This window comes from Peromyscus maniculatus, chromosome 10, assembly GCF_049852395.1.
Source record: "Peromyscus maniculatus bairdii isolate BWxNUB_F1_BW_parent chromosome 10, HU_Pman_BW_mat_3.1, whole genome shotgun sequence".
NCBI lineage: Eukaryota > Metazoa > Chordata > Mammalia > Rodentia > Cricetidae > Peromyscus > Peromyscus maniculatus.
Window position 1 is genome coordinate 84,377,864 of NC_134861.1, and position 16,348 is coordinate 84,394,211.

At 43.6% G+C, this 16,348-nt stretch overlaps 1 protein-coding gene across 4 annotated transcripts in view; it reads right to left on the reverse strand.

Moving 5' to 3' along the window:
* Adamts3 (ADAM metallopeptidase with thrombospondin type 1 motif 3) overlaps nucleotides 1-10,332 on the reverse strand; it is a 227,076-nt gene extending 216,744 nt beyond the window's left edge. For 2 of the 4 annotated variants that reach the window (XM_006991663.4, XM_006991662.4), the window contains exons 1-2: nucleotides 10,131-10,332; nucleotides 8,946-8,973 (exon numbers count right to left, since the gene is read on the reverse strand). In XM_006991663.4, coding sequence (XP_006991725.1) covers nucleotides 8,946-8,973; nucleotides 10,131-10,199 — 97 coding nt within the window. In that variant the 5' untranslated portion in view covers nucleotides 10,200-10,332. Of the gene's footprint in view, nucleotides 1-8,945; nucleotides 8,974-9,322; nucleotides 9,971-10,130 lie in introns of those variants that run through there. The other 2 variants (XM_016009917.3, XM_076546598.1) reach the window with 2 other exon arrangements.
* Between the last annotated feature and the right edge of the window lie 6,016 nt (nucleotides 10,333-16,348).

Consider the following 16,348-nt stretch of genomic DNA (forward strand, 5'->3'; position numbering starts at 1 on the left):
TCTATTTTTTGAGGTACCAGATTAGTATAAATTTAGTGATAAACAGCAGGACTGCTCAGGCAACTATACTGCATCATGCTGGGTGGAAAGCAGGGTGCCAGAAAGACCACAAACTCCGGGAGGGAACCTGTTCCCTTGCCTTCCTCAGCTTCGAGAGGGCACCTGGCTGATGATCTCATCTCCAATCTGCAAAGCCACATCAGGCAGAGCCCTTCTTGGGCTGTCCTCCCTCCAGCAACCCTTTGCCCACCTTCCTACTTACAGAGACTACCACCCAGATAAGCTTGGATAATCTGTTTTAAGGTCACTTGGTTAGCAGCCTTCTTTTACCTACCAACTTACCTCCTCCTTTACTAGGGGCACAGGTTCCAAGGGTTCAGATACAGGTAATTTGGGGGAGGGGAGGTGGGCGGGGGAGGTGGGCACTAATCCAATCACAGGCACCATTTCAAGGTTAAGCTTAGGACTCGGTTCAGTCACTATCAGCAAAGGTACTGAAGCTATCCCAGGCAGATGTCTCTTTAGTGAAATAAAATGTGGAATGGCCGCCTAGAGATGCTGATGACAAATTTCACCACACCTTGGGGACATCAAGCTAATCCTGGTAGAAAAGAAGAAGGACAACACAGAGGCAGAGGCAGGGGAAAGAAAGGGCCAGGGTCAGGGCAGAGACTGCTGTAAGTGGAGCTGGGGGAGGGCTGACAGCGTGATTTGAACTCTAGCTTCAGGTATGCCTAAATTTGATTATCTTATCGATCTGTTGCTTTTTTTTAACCTATGAGACCTGGATTCCTATCACTAACATTCAAAAAGGTGGGCCTGCTACATGAATTTTCCATGAAATGAAGACGAGGGAATTCCAATAAATAAAGTGGAGAAAAATGGAAGAATTGAGCCAGGTAAGGTCTTCCATCCTAGTCAAAAAAAAAAAAAAAAAAGAAAAAGAAAAGAAAAGAAAAGAAAAAAAAATTCTGGGTTGGGGATTTAGCTCAGTGGTAGAGCGCTTGCCTAGCAAGCGCAAGGCCCTGGGTTCAGTTCTCAGCTCCGGAAAAAAAAAAAATCTAATCTGATAAACTCAGAACTCCCAAATTCGCTGTGAAGTCACAGGACACCTAAAAGTTCCACAGTCTTGCAACCTTTCAGACTTGAGGTATTTGGGTTAAGAATACTCAGCAAAGCCAGTCTACACAAATAGCCTAGAACCCCCAAACTCAAATCTGAACACTTCTGGCCTCAAGCACTTCAGATGAGGGATGAGAAAGACTCACCCTGTACCACAAACACAGCTATGAGTCATCCAGATGGAAGAACCTTTTGTCTTGTTCCTTACTCAACTCCCTTTGCTGCTGTATTTCAATGACTTAAGCAACCCTGCATTGAGAAATCAGCATGAAGATAGTACGTGAAAATAAAACTCTCAAGGAGGGAATGGTATGCTAAGTGGCTGGATGGTTTACAAGGCTGAGGCACAGCAAGCTGATGCTCCTGAAAATTCATATTGGGCAATGCTGTGGATGATTGATTGATAAATAAAACGCTGGTTGGCCAGTAGCCAGGCAGGAAGTATAGGCGGGACTAGCAGAGAGGAGAATTGAGAGAACAGGAAGGTGGGGAGGAGGAGACGCCAGCCTGCCATCCAAGGAGCATCATGCAGAGGCAGCAGGTAAAGCCACGGAACATGTGGCGACATATAGATTAACAGAAATGGGCTGAGTATAAGAGTAAGAGCTAGACAATGGTAGGCCTGAGCTAATGGCCAAGCAGTTTAAATAATATAAGCATCTGTATGTTTATTTTATAAGTGGGCTATGGGACGGCTGGGACTTGGCGGGACCCAGAGAGAAAAACTCTAGCTACAGGGCAGCAGACCTAAATGTAGGAAACAGAATGAAACACCTCTCTTTAAGTCAGTGTATGAGTTTTTATTACATGGTATCAAAGTGCGAAGTACTTTGGAATGTCATATTTTTGCATACTAATAACATTTTTAAAAATGCTTTTCTAAGTACAAATAGAAGATATTCTAATACTAACAGCTGTTAGTCTGACTTGCTTACCATTGGGGCAGCATTTTAGGAATCTGCATAAAAGTATCAACCTCTAAGAAGACAGAAGTAGCATGGTGTGCCCAAGTTGTACACATGCAAGTGGCACTGGGAGGTGTAATACAATTGTGTTTAAACAACACAGTTTGCACAACCTGTTCCCTGACCACTTGATAATGTAAAGAAATAGGATGCCAATCAGTCCTCAGGACAGACTTTGCATGGAAAAGAAATGTTTTTGCATGGAAAAAAAAAAAGAACTCCAAGTTGAATCACTAATTATTTCAATTACTGTTTCATTTATAGGCTCGTGTCCATAAATATATTTACTTGATATGAAGAAAAACCACAAGAAATGAGAGATAGTACCTAAATCCACAGGGTTGGGAAATTCATATTTTTAATCCTATTTGACCTACAAGTTTCCCAAAAACTCTTTTTGTTTTACAGTCAATTCAAGAGCAAGATGTATTGTTTCAAGCTGCTTGCAATCTGTCTAAAGTCCATACAAATTCATCATGCTAAATTTGTGGCAGTCATTTTTATAAACAAGAGAATGACATTTTACCACAAAATCTGTCTTAGGGATTATAGTTAGTCATCAAGCTCATGCACAGTTACTTGGGAAATTAAGATGGATCAATTACACATGGGGTTGGGGATTCCTCGTACTAGGAAACTCCCCACGCTTTGCTATCCATTTTAAAGATATAAGTCTTGAATATTATTTTGTCTCTGCTCTCTCTCTGGTCTATGCATCTTCCAAAAGTACTAATAAAATTACAAAACCATGCTTATATAACTGCTCAGATTTATTGAGTATTTGCAACAACAAAAATGATAAATACCTTGCATCTTTCGGATACTCTTAAATATTTTAAACATATTCTAATATTTAAGCAAAGCCAAAATTAATTTTTAACTAATTTTTTAAAAGCCAATTCACTCCTAAATTGCAAGGAGTTTATTTCACACTTTTCCCCCAAAAAAGCCATTTGTCAAAATATGTGATGTGTTTAGAAACACAGAAAGGGGTTTCTCTTTAAGGAGTCACTTAAGGTAATGTGATATAAGGTAATGACCTACATATAATACCATGTGGCAAATTTCAATACTATGGGAAAGCAGATACCATAAGAAAGATAATGACCAAGTTACGGACAATTAACATGACCGGAATTTGATGTCTTTTGCAAGAAGTTTGTAATGATGTGGAAAACAAAAACAAATATACCAAACCAGTTTTTCTTCATACAAAACATATTATCACGCTAGTTATTCCAACCAGACAGCACACCAACTATGCTTCATGTATACAGGTTGATTATTCCTTATCCAAAATGTTTAGGAATGTGGTCTTTAGTCTTTCAGATTTTGTAACATCTACATACACTTTACCAGTTGAGTATCCCAATCCAAAAATCTAAAGTCTAAAAGACTGCCATTAAAAGAACAGTGAGTAAAAATTGCTAGCTTGTCAGTTCTTTGGGCTGTAACTATCAGAGTTCCAGAAAACACATAAACAGTAAAGAAGGTAACCACAGTGCACAAATGTAACACATGTATAATCAGAATAAGAGAATGATAGCTGGCAGGAAGAAGCACCAGTGTAGTTTAGGACTCAAAGTTGATCTGTATTCCATTCCAGGATTGCTTAGGAGAGGATCCACCGCTAACAGCAATCCTCTCACAGAAAGAATGAACTCCGTGGAAGTCATCCCTGTAGACAGTCCAAGTGATATAACCAGATTCTTCATCTCGAAACCACTCATAATTTTACCAGGCCATTTGGAACTATCCCTAATGGATTTCCAAGGCAGTCTGAGTTGGCCTCTCACAAGCAAAGAATGTTTGAAGTTCGTCATCCTCGGGCAGGGGTGACCTTGAGGGTTTTCTTAACATTTCTGAGCACTACAGCATGATTTGAGAAAGTAACAAGAGAACAGCAAAAGCATGGGCAAGAAAACTTTCAGCTCAATAGCAACAACCTTCTTCAATCGCAAGGGAGAGCAAACAGGGCAATAATCCCAAGCAGGCTGTGTGGAAAGCACACAAATTGAATGGGCCAAGGACCTTGTGCTTTGTGGCATAAAAGTAGTCACAAGACACCTTGATAACATTGAATGATTAACTGATAGCCATTGTCATCGTCACCGTTTTCTCAGGGACTCACTAAACCTGAAGAAAGGCACAGAACCAAAGCATTTAAAGATATTCCAGAACATAGAGAGATCTCAATGCCATATTGCCCTGCCTTCTACAGCCAGTTACTGAGTAATGAGTCTCTGTGGACCACCAGGTACCAAGTGTGGCTTTATGTACTAATACACAGCCATGTTCAAGCCAGAGTCTTTGCTTTCATGAGGTAAACAGTGACAGTGTTTCCTTACTCCATGTCAATTAGGTAAGTGACTTCCACCAAACTCTGAAAAGTGTGTGTAGACACAGACATAGATATATAGTTATAGATGTAGATATAGATACATCCCAATGATGACAAAGCATTTCTTAGTAAACTAGATGTCTGAGTGGACAAAGATAAGCTCCTTTATAAAAAATGAAATGCAATGGATTTTGCAACTGAAGACTAGAAATAGAGCAGAGAAAAATAAATATGCCCCAGTTCCAACCAGGGTTGCTGAGGAAGGACAGCTTAATCTAATATCATGAACCTTCCTCAAATGACACTTGGAGAATAGCAAAGTGATGGTTTCAGAACAAAGAGACTGAGGATTCTTGTTCAGATTTTCCAATTTCTGCAGAACGATAATTGTTTCCGAACCATCGTGTGTCACAGAGAAAGCCTCCTAACCCAATTAAGCCAGCCAGCCAGATGCCCACAATTATGCCTTTGCATCCCACTAAGACCATGTGCTGAGTCAGACAAGAAAGAGCTCCCCAACATGCAGCAGAAACATGCCAAGGAGCTAATGAAACATACTTGAGCATACATATATGACTATATTTCAACAAACATAGATTGGGGAGCGGGGCGGGGGTGGGGGCGGGGGGAAGGTAGTTTCTCCCTACTTGACCAAGAGGCCCCAGACAAGATCAGAGTTCAAAATCTATTTCCCTATTTTTCCCTAGAATGAGTCATACTTCCCCAAATACAAAGAACGTATTTTCCCCACTGGCTAAGAGAGAAGCCATATCTCCCCTATAAGACTATATAGGTAAGAAACCTAATGTATTCTAACCTGCCATCCCCTCCACTGTAGACTGCCATCTCTCTACCTAAATAAAATCCTTCTACTCTAGTGGGCTAAAACATGTCATATAGATTTTTTTTAAATTGGACTTAGGATGGGATTATGTTTTGTAAACCCATTATGAATCAGAAATTATAAGTCAAAAATGCATTTAATACACCCACCTTAGGGAATGGAAAAGTCTAGCTAGAAGTGCAGCTATTGAATATTGGTGTGAATTGATGATGGTGGAGACAGCTGCTGTGTCTCGATGCTGCTGTAACATGGATACACACTATCCTACAAGCACATGAAACTTAAATTCCTTTCAAATTTGTCTTCTCCACAGTCTGTGGTTTATTGCTAAATTATGTTTATCTCTTCCAGAAACATAATCAGAAACCATTCAGCGCTATAGAATTTCTCTAGCCAATTTGTAGTGCAACCGATATAAACAATAAATAAATAAATTTTACAGACTGGATTAGTGTCTCCTAATGTATCATTAATCAAACAGCATCTCCAAACAGTTGCATATATCCACCTTTCAAATGAATGGCTGTCCAAAGAAACAGTTAAATACACAGAAGTGCATGATACTGAATCCGTAAGTCCCTTTTCAAATGGAGACAGTCAAGAAGAATTCATTCCTATGGATAAGATTTTCTGAAACAGAGCATTCTTAAAACTCCACAGAGTTCATTCACTGACTATAAATGACGGCTATACTTCATTAGTACCAGACTCAGGGGTCAAAATCTTTGATGTTGTTCTTTTTTGTTTTCATTAAACTTGAGTATAGTAAATAAAATGAAAATAGCCAAGAGGAATCCCATAGAGCAGGAGTAGAGAGATAAATGCTATAAATCTCCAGAAATACAACCTAAGAGCACCAAGAGCGCCCCTGCCAGGCTGCTGACTCATCATCTTCAAGCTAAAATTTAAGCACACCTGCACTGTTTTCTTTTCTGCAGAAAGAACTGCGAAAGTAATTGATATCAAAAAAGGTCTGGACCAAAGCCAATCCCGGACCTCTTGCATGAGAGCATCCTGATTCTATCTGAAAACTTCATCAGAGCAACGCATTTTATTCTGTGAATAAACAGAATAAAGTGTGTTGGAAGAATGGGTCATCTTAAAACACCTTTTTAATTACATCCTGAAATGCTGGAGTGGCCAATGAAATAAGTAATTAAAACTAAGATTGTTCTTTTTCTACTTGGGGGTTTGGTTTTTTGTTGTTGTTGTTTTGCTTTTTGGTTTTGTTTGTTTGTTTGTTTTTCCTTTAAAAAGATAGATAGATGGCTGAGTGCAATCAATCACCACGAAACCAATGCCTCTTCTTAGGCAGTACGCAGCGCATGCTCAGCTGCCATCCTCCCTTCTGTCCTGCTCTGGCCACTTAAACTCTAAGACTGGGGAAGAGACTCACAACACTAAGCCCCAAGTACAATTTCCGTCTGTGCATGCTGCATATATAAGTGATTCACAGCTCCACAGTATTGCCGAAGGCAAATGGACTGCGGAGAAACTGTACAACTTTGAATTTTGATCCTTCTCACAACAGCGCTAACAGAACTGACATCCTCACACAGTGAGCAGCAGCATCTCCACCATCAATCGGCAGCAATACCCAACACAGCTGCACTTCCAGCTAGGATTTTCCACTCCGTAAGTTAGGTATGTTAAATGCACTTTGGCTTCTTATAATAGTTCCAATTCATAATGGGTCTACAAAACATAATCTCATCCTAAGTCAGAGGACATTTGGACCCAGCTCTGAGCCTGGATATCGGCTTCACCCATTAGCTAACAAGCATGGCCCTCACTGTGCATGGCAACAGGCAGCTGTAGATGCGGCAGTTTCCTTGTCTCAGTAACAGACACACCTCGCCCATCCTGAGATTGTGAGAATCAGACGAGACAATGCACATTAAGCAATTAACAGGACACCGAGCATTTAGTAGGTCGTCGATAACTTGTAACCAAGTTTGCGGCAGTAGGGATAACTTTCGTCTTAAAAAAAAAAAAAAAAAGAATGACTTTACAGCCTGGTGTGATAGCAGATACCTCTAATCCCAGCACTTGGATCGGAAGTTCAAGGACATTCTTGCCTACCTAGGGAGTTCCAGGCCAACCCTGAGCTATGTGAAACCCAGTCTCAACAAACAGATTTTATACGGTCTCTTCAAAACTACAAAATTCACAGTGAGGAAAACCCTGCCAAAACTAAGATTCTCTTTTCAAGTAATTTAAACAAAATGTGTTATCATAGATGGTGCAGTGGTTTGGATCAGAATGTCCCCTATAGGCTCACGTACTTAAATACTCTGCCCCTACTTGGTGGAAATGTTTGGGAAGGTTTAAGGGAAGGGCTCCGTTGGAGGAGGTGTGCCACTAGGGGTAGGCTTTGGTTTCAAAAGACTCATGCCATTCCATTAGTCTCTTTCTCCCTTGTGGTTGTGTCTCAGGATGTGAGCTCTTGGTTACAGCTCCACATCATTCCTGCCTGCCTGCTGCCATGGCTATATTACCTGGCTATGATAGATTGGGCTCCAACGCTCTGAAACTCTAGCCCCCAAATAAACTCCTTCTCTAAGTTGCCTTGATCATTCATGGTGTCTCTTCAGAGCAATAGAGAAGTAATCACAACTGTGGTTAAGAGCACTGGGTGCTCTTTCAGAGGACCCAAGTTCAATTCCCAGTACCCACGTGGTGGCTAACAACCATCTGTTAACTCTAGTACCCAGGGATATGATGCCCTCTTCTGGCCTCCTTGGGTACTGCACACATGTGAACGGACACAGACAGGCAAACACCCCATACACACAGAATAATTTTTTTTTTTTTTTTTTTGGCTTTTTGAGACAGGGTTTCTCTGTGTAGCTTTGCACCTTTCCTGGGACTCACTTGGTAGCCCAGGCTGGCCTCAAACTCACAGAGATCCGCCTGCCTCTGCCTCCCGAGTGCTGGGATTAAAGGCGTGCGCCACCACCGCCCGGCTACACAGAATAATTTTTAATATGTGTATTATAGGATGTTAATTGTAGCCTGGCTTTCCAAATGTGAGCATTCAAAACATAGTATTATGAACAACTTCAAATAAATGGCCATTGTTTTTGGAGTAACCTGTTACAAATCACGTACTCTGAACTTTAGTCTCCTCGCTGGTAAAATGGGAGTAATTATATCCCCCACAGCACCAGGTATTACTCAAGTATTACCTAATTTTATTAGCAAAAGGCCTTAACAGTATTTTGCATATTTGAAGATAATTATTTTATGAAATAATTTTATGAACTAAAAAAAGTCAAGACGAAGCAGACAAACCTAAGAAAATTAAAATGTGAATTCTCTCATCATTCCCCCTTTCTTCCTGGCATCCCCACAACTGTCTGACTTTATGCATCTCTTGTGTTCCAGTCCCATTCTAACCCTCCCAGTGCAGACCAGTGGCTCGCACCAAATCAGTAATAAATTAATGCTTGAGAAGTCCAACTACTAGGGAGGCTACCGACACCACCCTAATTTAGCCTGGGGAAGAAAGGACCCTCCCACTCCTACGGAAAGCGGAAGGGTAGAAGTGATTCCAGACTACGAATTATTTTAACCACTAATTAGAAAACTTGCAGGAACAATTCTTTAGCTTAGCTTACTTTGTTCCCTGCTCTTAGCTAGGGTAAGAGTGACATCTGAGAAGGAGGCTTACCTATTTGCACCATTTCTTCAGTACCAGCCTAGAAGGGGGGGAGGGGGAGAATAAGAAAAAGAAACAGTTACTGGGTTTCATCTTATCGCCCTGTGCCATTTATTTCTACCAATCAGTGCTTTTCGGGAACTGGTTAATCAGGAGACCAGGAGACCGAGAGACTGGAATTGCTGCCTGAAGGCTGAACCGTACTTAGTTCCTAGAAGGTTCCTGCGACAGGAGCATGAGCCAATTCAATGACTATTTGAGAAAGGGACTTGTTGGCCGGCTTTAATTTTAGTATCTGTGAAGCCAGTAAAATAAACAGTGACCCTCAATGGCCTCTACGGAAAACTCCAATACTAGGTCACCAGACCAGAGAGGCTACAAAAACTCACAGAGAAATCATGCGGTGAGAGTCCCACCGGTTCAGCGATGATTTGATTTACTACCAAAGGCTGGCCAGCCTGAGCCTCCTTCAAAGACTCTTCTGAGAGCATCAGCTTCACCTTGAGTCTCCACAGAGTGGGGGCAGGGCCGAAAGGCACCAGAGCTGCACTCAATTTAGCTTTAAAAAGAGGAGGAGTTGTGCGGAGGGGGAGGGGAAGAGGCGGCAGACGCCTCCAGCATCGGCTGCCCGCGGAAAAGGCCAGGGCAGGAAACGTCCCAGGCCCTCCCCAACTGTCAAACTGCAGCCCGGCCGCGGTCCTCCCAGGACACGTGTCTGCTGGGTAGCTCCGTGTCCTGCCTGGGGACCTTTGAAACCCCCTGTCCCCTTGGCTACCCGCAGGAACAGGGAGTCAGGAGGAGGGAGATCCTCTGAGCTCCGGAATCCGCGATCCACGACCCGAACTTCGCCAGAGCGCCCGGAGCGCCCTCGCAAAAGGGGGACAGCTGGCTGGCCCCACTGGGATGCGATCTGGGGGCAGTCTGACGTTGGGACTGCTCCTGGTCGCCGCGGGCTAGGGAAGCCCCAGGTGTGATAAGCCCAGGCTCCCGGGGGAGGGTTGTCCCAACCTCCGGTGCAATGCGCCCCCAGCCCCCCCAAGCCCCGCGCAGCGCCCGGCCCTCCACGCGCTGCCTCGGAACGCAGATGATGCCCCAGAAGGGTAGCAAGAGGAAGAGGGGAGAGTGAAGGGGACGGAGGGGAGGAACTCTGTCGGGAAAAGGTGGGGTTTGAGTTCTTTATTATTATTTTCCACTTACTTGTCCATCAGCTGACGTCCTAACCTCTACCAGAGAGGCTGCTATCAACCAAAGTGACAGGAACACCATCACGAGTCGAGTGCACTTCGCAACTACTGGGCAAAGCAGCTACCCCAGCGCAAACCACCCCAAAATAAGTTTCCTTTTTAAAAAAAGCGCAAAGAAAATGGAAGAAGGGGGAGGGGGGTTGCAGAGCTTTAAAAAAAAAAAATGATCTTGTGCTTTGCTCAATGAAAAGGCAACGTGAGCTGTGCGTCTGGCCCCGTGCCCTGTCGGTCCTTTCCACTTCACCTCCTCACCCTGTCCTCCCAAGCCGACTGTGCGGGAGCCAGAAGGTGCTGCGAGCCGGGCAGAAGCTGACCCAAGCGGGGAAGGGACCGGGGCGTCCCACTCTCTGCCCCGGGGCTGCTTTGGAGAGGCTCTGGGAGCACCGTGGGCCGCCGAGGCTAAGCAGCGCGGAGACGGCTCGGGTCCCGGGAGCGCGGCGGCCGGGGAAAGTGGGAACCGGAGCCCAGCGAGCGGGAGAAAGAGGCAGCGCAAGCCCTGGAGCCTCCGCCGCACACGCAGTGGGGGCGGGAGGACGAGGGGAGGAGGCGGCCGCCTAGGAGGAGGGAGGAGTGGGCCGCTCGCCCGCTCCGGTTGCTCGCGGCCCGGGCCGTCTGCTCTCTCTGCCCGCGACCCGCCGCCCGGGCGCTAATAAGGCGGCCGAGTCAAACCTCCCCCCCTCCCCGAGGCGGCCCCTCCCGCCGCGCGCCCACGTCACGCGGGGCCCGCGCCCCCGGCGCAGGGTCAGGACTCGCACCGGCCGGGGGGCTGCGAAAGCGCCGCCTGGACCCCGCATCCCCCAGGTCTCCGTGATGGGACGAGGGCGGGGAGGGAGGGTCCAGGCGCGCCTCCCATCCCGACTGGCGGAGGGAGGGGGAGGGTCCGGGGACCAGACCTGGGCTGGAGGAAATCACCTCCTCCAGCCTCCTCTATCCCCCCCCCCCCCACCACCACCACTCCCGCCCAGGCAAGGAAAAGTCTCCGGAGAGAAGCCCAAGGACGTGGGGGATCCCCCCCCCATACTCATTCCCCCTCCTACGCTTGGATGGGCGTGGGGGGCGGGGGGGGGGGTACTCTCTCTGCAAAGCTCTTGTTTATGCTTTATTCGTTTATATTAGTTTTCAAAGATACCGCGTTCCCTTTCTTGACTCAGCCGGATGCTTCCGTTTATCACAAGAGTACACAGGCCTCGAGGGCTCTTGCTTAGAGCCAGATTAAGTTATCTAGTGACTTCTGCGGTTTGCAGCTTTCAGGGACAAAAGGACAGCGACCTGAGAGTTGGGGTAGACCAGGGTGGCCATGGGGAGTTGGGGGTGTTTCCCTGTCCTGAAGGACCACCCTCACCCAAGATGAGACCAGAGTAATGAGGCTCACGTTGAGGTGGAATTTTCAAGACTTCGCCTGGAAATAGGGAAGTGGAGTCAGGTCCTGAAGAGGCAATCCTGCCAAAATGCAGTTCATTTTTGCTATATGTCTTCATAAATTGTTTATTCCTAGGGAACTGAAGGAAAGGCTGTCCCTCCAGCTTACCCATCGCACTACGTTATTGCCGTGTTAGCTCTGTCGTGTTAAAATGATATAAGGAGGACATTTACAGGAGCGTTTGGGAAGTAGCCTCATCTAGTAACACAGTGTGTGAGGTTAATTAGTTAATTATTGCTTAGAAATAGGATTAGACCCTCAGGACTGAGGGACCTCGAACTTGACTCTCCGCTTTCAACTCCAGGCTGCAGCACTGCCTTGGACTGTCCTTGACTTGAAGTCTGGGATGAAGGCCTGAGCTTTGCACCAGGTGGTCCTATCCCTTGAAAGCAAATAAGCCTCAACGTTGCATACATTAAAAATGTGGTCATTGTATACAGGAAAATGGAGTAGAAACAGACCTGGGCTCTAGAACCGTCGTCCCCTGTCCCGACCGCTCTCCGACAAGTCCTGGAACTCCATTTTTGTTTCTCCCCTCTGAGGTATTTCCACTTTTAAACTCCCTGAAGTGGTGACAAAATGATGTGTTCTCCATGCTTGCTACAGGGCTGTTCTTGTGTCGGTTCACAGCATTCAGACACTTGTTCACTGAAACACTTTTTTGCACAACAAACAGTTCAGGAAAATATGCTTCAGAAATTTTGGCTTTGGCTGTGTGTGTGTGTGTGTGTGTGTGTGTGTGTGTGTGTGTGTGTGCGTTTTACACTGTCGCTCATTTAAAATTCCATTATTTGGTTTTTCGACTGTTCTGCCTAAAACAACTCTGGTGTTTTCTTTATGTTTGTTTTTCGTTGGTCTTTAAGTTCTGGTTGGGACTCCCTGGATTTCACAACCTACTGAGTCATGACCCTCACTCTGACAGGCGCTGATTTAAGTGCATGCCATAAGGTCTTTATTTCTCTGACTCTAATATGAGCTCAAATCAACAAGGTTCTCCCAAGACAATGACTATTCTCTGGTTTGTTTTTACTAGGGGAAATCTATCAGCCAACTACAGTTTGTGAAAGAGGCATACAAAGAACATGAAATGAGTTTCTTTATTTCCCACTTCCTAGGGATACCATGAAAATCACATGATTTTACTATAAACCGTCTACATGTTATTTGGAATATGGTAAGGGCTTACATTTAAATTTTTGTAGCATGAGGGCTGATGTACACATAGTTTATTGGAGTTAGTGAATTCCTGTCACAAACTGACCCTTCCGGCCTGCCTGGGATTGATCCCCTCCCCTTCATTTGTCTCAGCTGTAGCTACAATACTGATTCTCACACATTCTCCTGTCCAAGTGGCCAAAAGCATTGTATACAGGAGAGCATATATTTATACCACAAAATTACTAAGCACTTTGAGGTGTGTTTTCTTTCAAAATATGTTTCTCATTTATAAATAATTTCGACAGTAACCCTATGTTTCACCAATATCTAGCACAATTTCCATCCCATGGGGGATGCAGGGAACTTTACGAACCCTAAACATCCAAGCAAAAGAATACCATATTTACCCTGGCTAATGTGAAACTGTATTTTGGGTCTTTTTTTGGACACCTCGTCTTAATTGTCATCCCCTGTGATGGTTAGTTTTAATTACCAATTTGACCCAATCTAAAGTCACCTGGGAAGAGGGATCATCTTGATAAGATTAGCCTGAGGGTATGTCTGTTGGAGTGGGTTCTCTGCTTTGCAGTAATTGACATGGGAAGACACAGCCCACTGTGGGTGGCACCATTTCCTGCGGTTGGGTCCTGGACTGTGTAAGGGTGGAGAAGGTAAGCCAAGTAGCAAGCATGAATGCATGCATGCATGCATTCATTTCTCCCTGCTCTTAACTACGGATGTGATATGACTAGTTTTTAAATTTCTGCCACATTTTCTTTCCTGCCAAGGTGGACTGTAACCTGAATTTGGGGACTAAAATGGACCCTTTGTCTTCTGTGTTGCTCTGTGTCAGGGTATTTGACCAGGGCGACAGAAATGAAACTAAACATCCCTTTACATTTCAAACTGCAAGAGGAACAGGTGTCCTGTATTCTCTCTTATCTCAGGTTTTGATTCTCAAGGTTTTAGTCACACGTAATCAACCCCAGCTTGATAATACTACACAAAAATTCCAGAAATGAACAATTTATAAGTTCTAAGTAACTTTCAATACAGTATATTGCTATAATTGCTCTATTACTAGATATCATTAATTTCCTATTATGCCTAATTTATATTTCCCACAACACAAAATTTGTAATTCATGATTTCTAGGTTGTGTTTTTGTTTTTGTTTGTTTGTGTTTTACTTCTGGCTACGTACTTTTCTCACACTTTTAATATATCCAACTATTTATTGCAATCGATAATCATTAGATGCCTCATATTTTTGGTCAAAGAAGTTTATGAAGTTCAGTACACCTTTATTCAAAGGATGGACTGGAAGGTAACTGAAGCCTAAGTGGCAAGGTTTGTGTCTGTCTTTCCCTTCAAATTCCAAGTTACACAGGGTCCTGATGGCTACCTTATTCACTTTCCATCACCAGCTCCCAAGAGTTTTTATCATGAGGCACTTCCCCTTCCTCCTGAAGAGCTCACTATTCCAGGCCGTGTGGTTCTAGTCCACAGGAGTATTAGAGGAGGTACATGTATGTGGCTTGTTGCTACAGGACAGTGCAAGCTGGGTTTACCTGCTCTCTGTGCCCCGCCTCCTGGATCCTCATAGGACATGGAGCTTCGAGCATGAGAACACAGAGAAAACAGCAACTCCCACCCACAGCAGGAGTTATCCACTAAGTCTCTTTCTTCTCTAATATAATGCTTACTTTTCACTCGTGGGTCAGTGCCTGCTCTGTGTACGTTGCTTATAATATATATGCACTTTTTATTTATTTAATAAATACGCATTATTTATTTTTATTTATTTAATAAATACGCATTACCAGTATTGGTTGGCAGTTGGGATGGTGAACTGTCTTACTATGAGGCAAACTCCTGGTACAGAGCACACAGTGATAGAATATTTGCTGAGTGAAGGAGTGAGTGGCTGCTGTTTCTACTAAATAGAACAAAATAAGTAGTGTGCTTTCTCCAGTACAAATGATTAAGCCATTTCTAATTTGCTTCTCTTCTCATACACATTTTCAGAAATCTCTTTGAAAATTCCAAAAACCAAAACCCAGGAAAATTTAGGAACACAACAATCAAGAAACTAATGATGGAAAGGCCTGTGAGGTCATCCCACCCATGCTCTCCCTGGCAGCTGAGCAACACTGCCCTCAAGTCTTTTCCTTAGAGGAAATCCAGTATCTTGCAAGGATAAATTTGAGTGTCTGGGATTTCTTAATCATTGACTTTTAGAAGAATGATTCCACAATGGAGCAAGTCCAAAGGGAAGATCATTCCTCGTATTCCTTGACTTTCCTTCTTTTTCCTGAGTGGAATTATTTCTTACACCAAATGTGTCTCTCCTCCCTTAACACCATTTCCTATAACACTTAAGATCACTGGCTGTTCATATCTATATTCCTTTATGGGGATGGGTATTACTATCTACCTTCCTTTGTTTTATAATGTTCCTCTGTTTCTTTAAGTCTTCTAAATGGTTTATTTATTGGAAATTCTAAGTGGTAATGGAAGATCATAGTCTTCCTAGTGTCCCAGTTTAAAAAGAAACAAGGGCCGGGCAGTGGTGGCACCTGTCTTTAATCCCAGCACTCAGGAGGCATAAGCAGGCTGATCTTTGTGAGTTCGAGGCCAGCCTGGTCTACAGAGTGAGATCCAGGAAAGGCACAAAGCTACACAGAGAAACCCTGTCTCGAAAAACCAAAAAGAAAGAAAGAAAGAAAGAAAGAAAGAAAGAAAGAAAGAAAGAAAGAAAGAAAGAAAGAAAAGAAACAAGGAAGCAATAAAAATATTAAAATCCTTCAAATGTTCTTTGTAAAGATCACAACCTAATTGCCATAACCTATGTTAATGGAAAGGCATTTAAAATTATCGTCAGATTGCTTGCACTGATGCCATTGTTTTCTTGATAGTTCAAGGAACCCTAATAGAGCAGAATGTTGGCAAGTACAGATGTGTATTTAGAACTATTAATTAGTAGTCATATTGCCCTGGAGAGGACATGGCATAGTACTTTCCACATAGTAGATCATTCCACAAATATACGATAAATAATTTTATCATTCACAAACTCCAAATAACTAACTGTATACAAACCCATATGCCTTTTTACCCCTATGTAATTCTCAAATCAATATTTAAAAGCATTTGGAGGCACCTCAAAAGCCCAAAACCTTTAAATTATCTGTCTTTAGAAACTACAGACAAAAAAATCACAATTTTCAGATGGATTCAAGGAACTTAATTAAAAGTGAAAAGAATCTCTTAGCAGTTATTGCTGATAAGTATTTCCTCATAGGCAAGTGTGAGTATATACAAGTCAGAAATGTAATCAAGTACCCCAAACACATACCTAAAGTCAAAATAAGATGACATGGTTTGGGAGGCCTTGTTAAAATTACATTTGAGATAATCCTTTCATGCAAGGCCTGTTTCTGTTTCACAGTGCCAAGTCTGTAATGAAATTTCCTATGGGTTTCTGAGATGAGAATAAAGATAACCTTCGGGCTGTCAGGGGCAGACAAGGAGTCTTCTGGGTGTTCATGCCCACAGCTGTGCAGTAAGGCACAGTTCTGCTGCGTGAGGCAC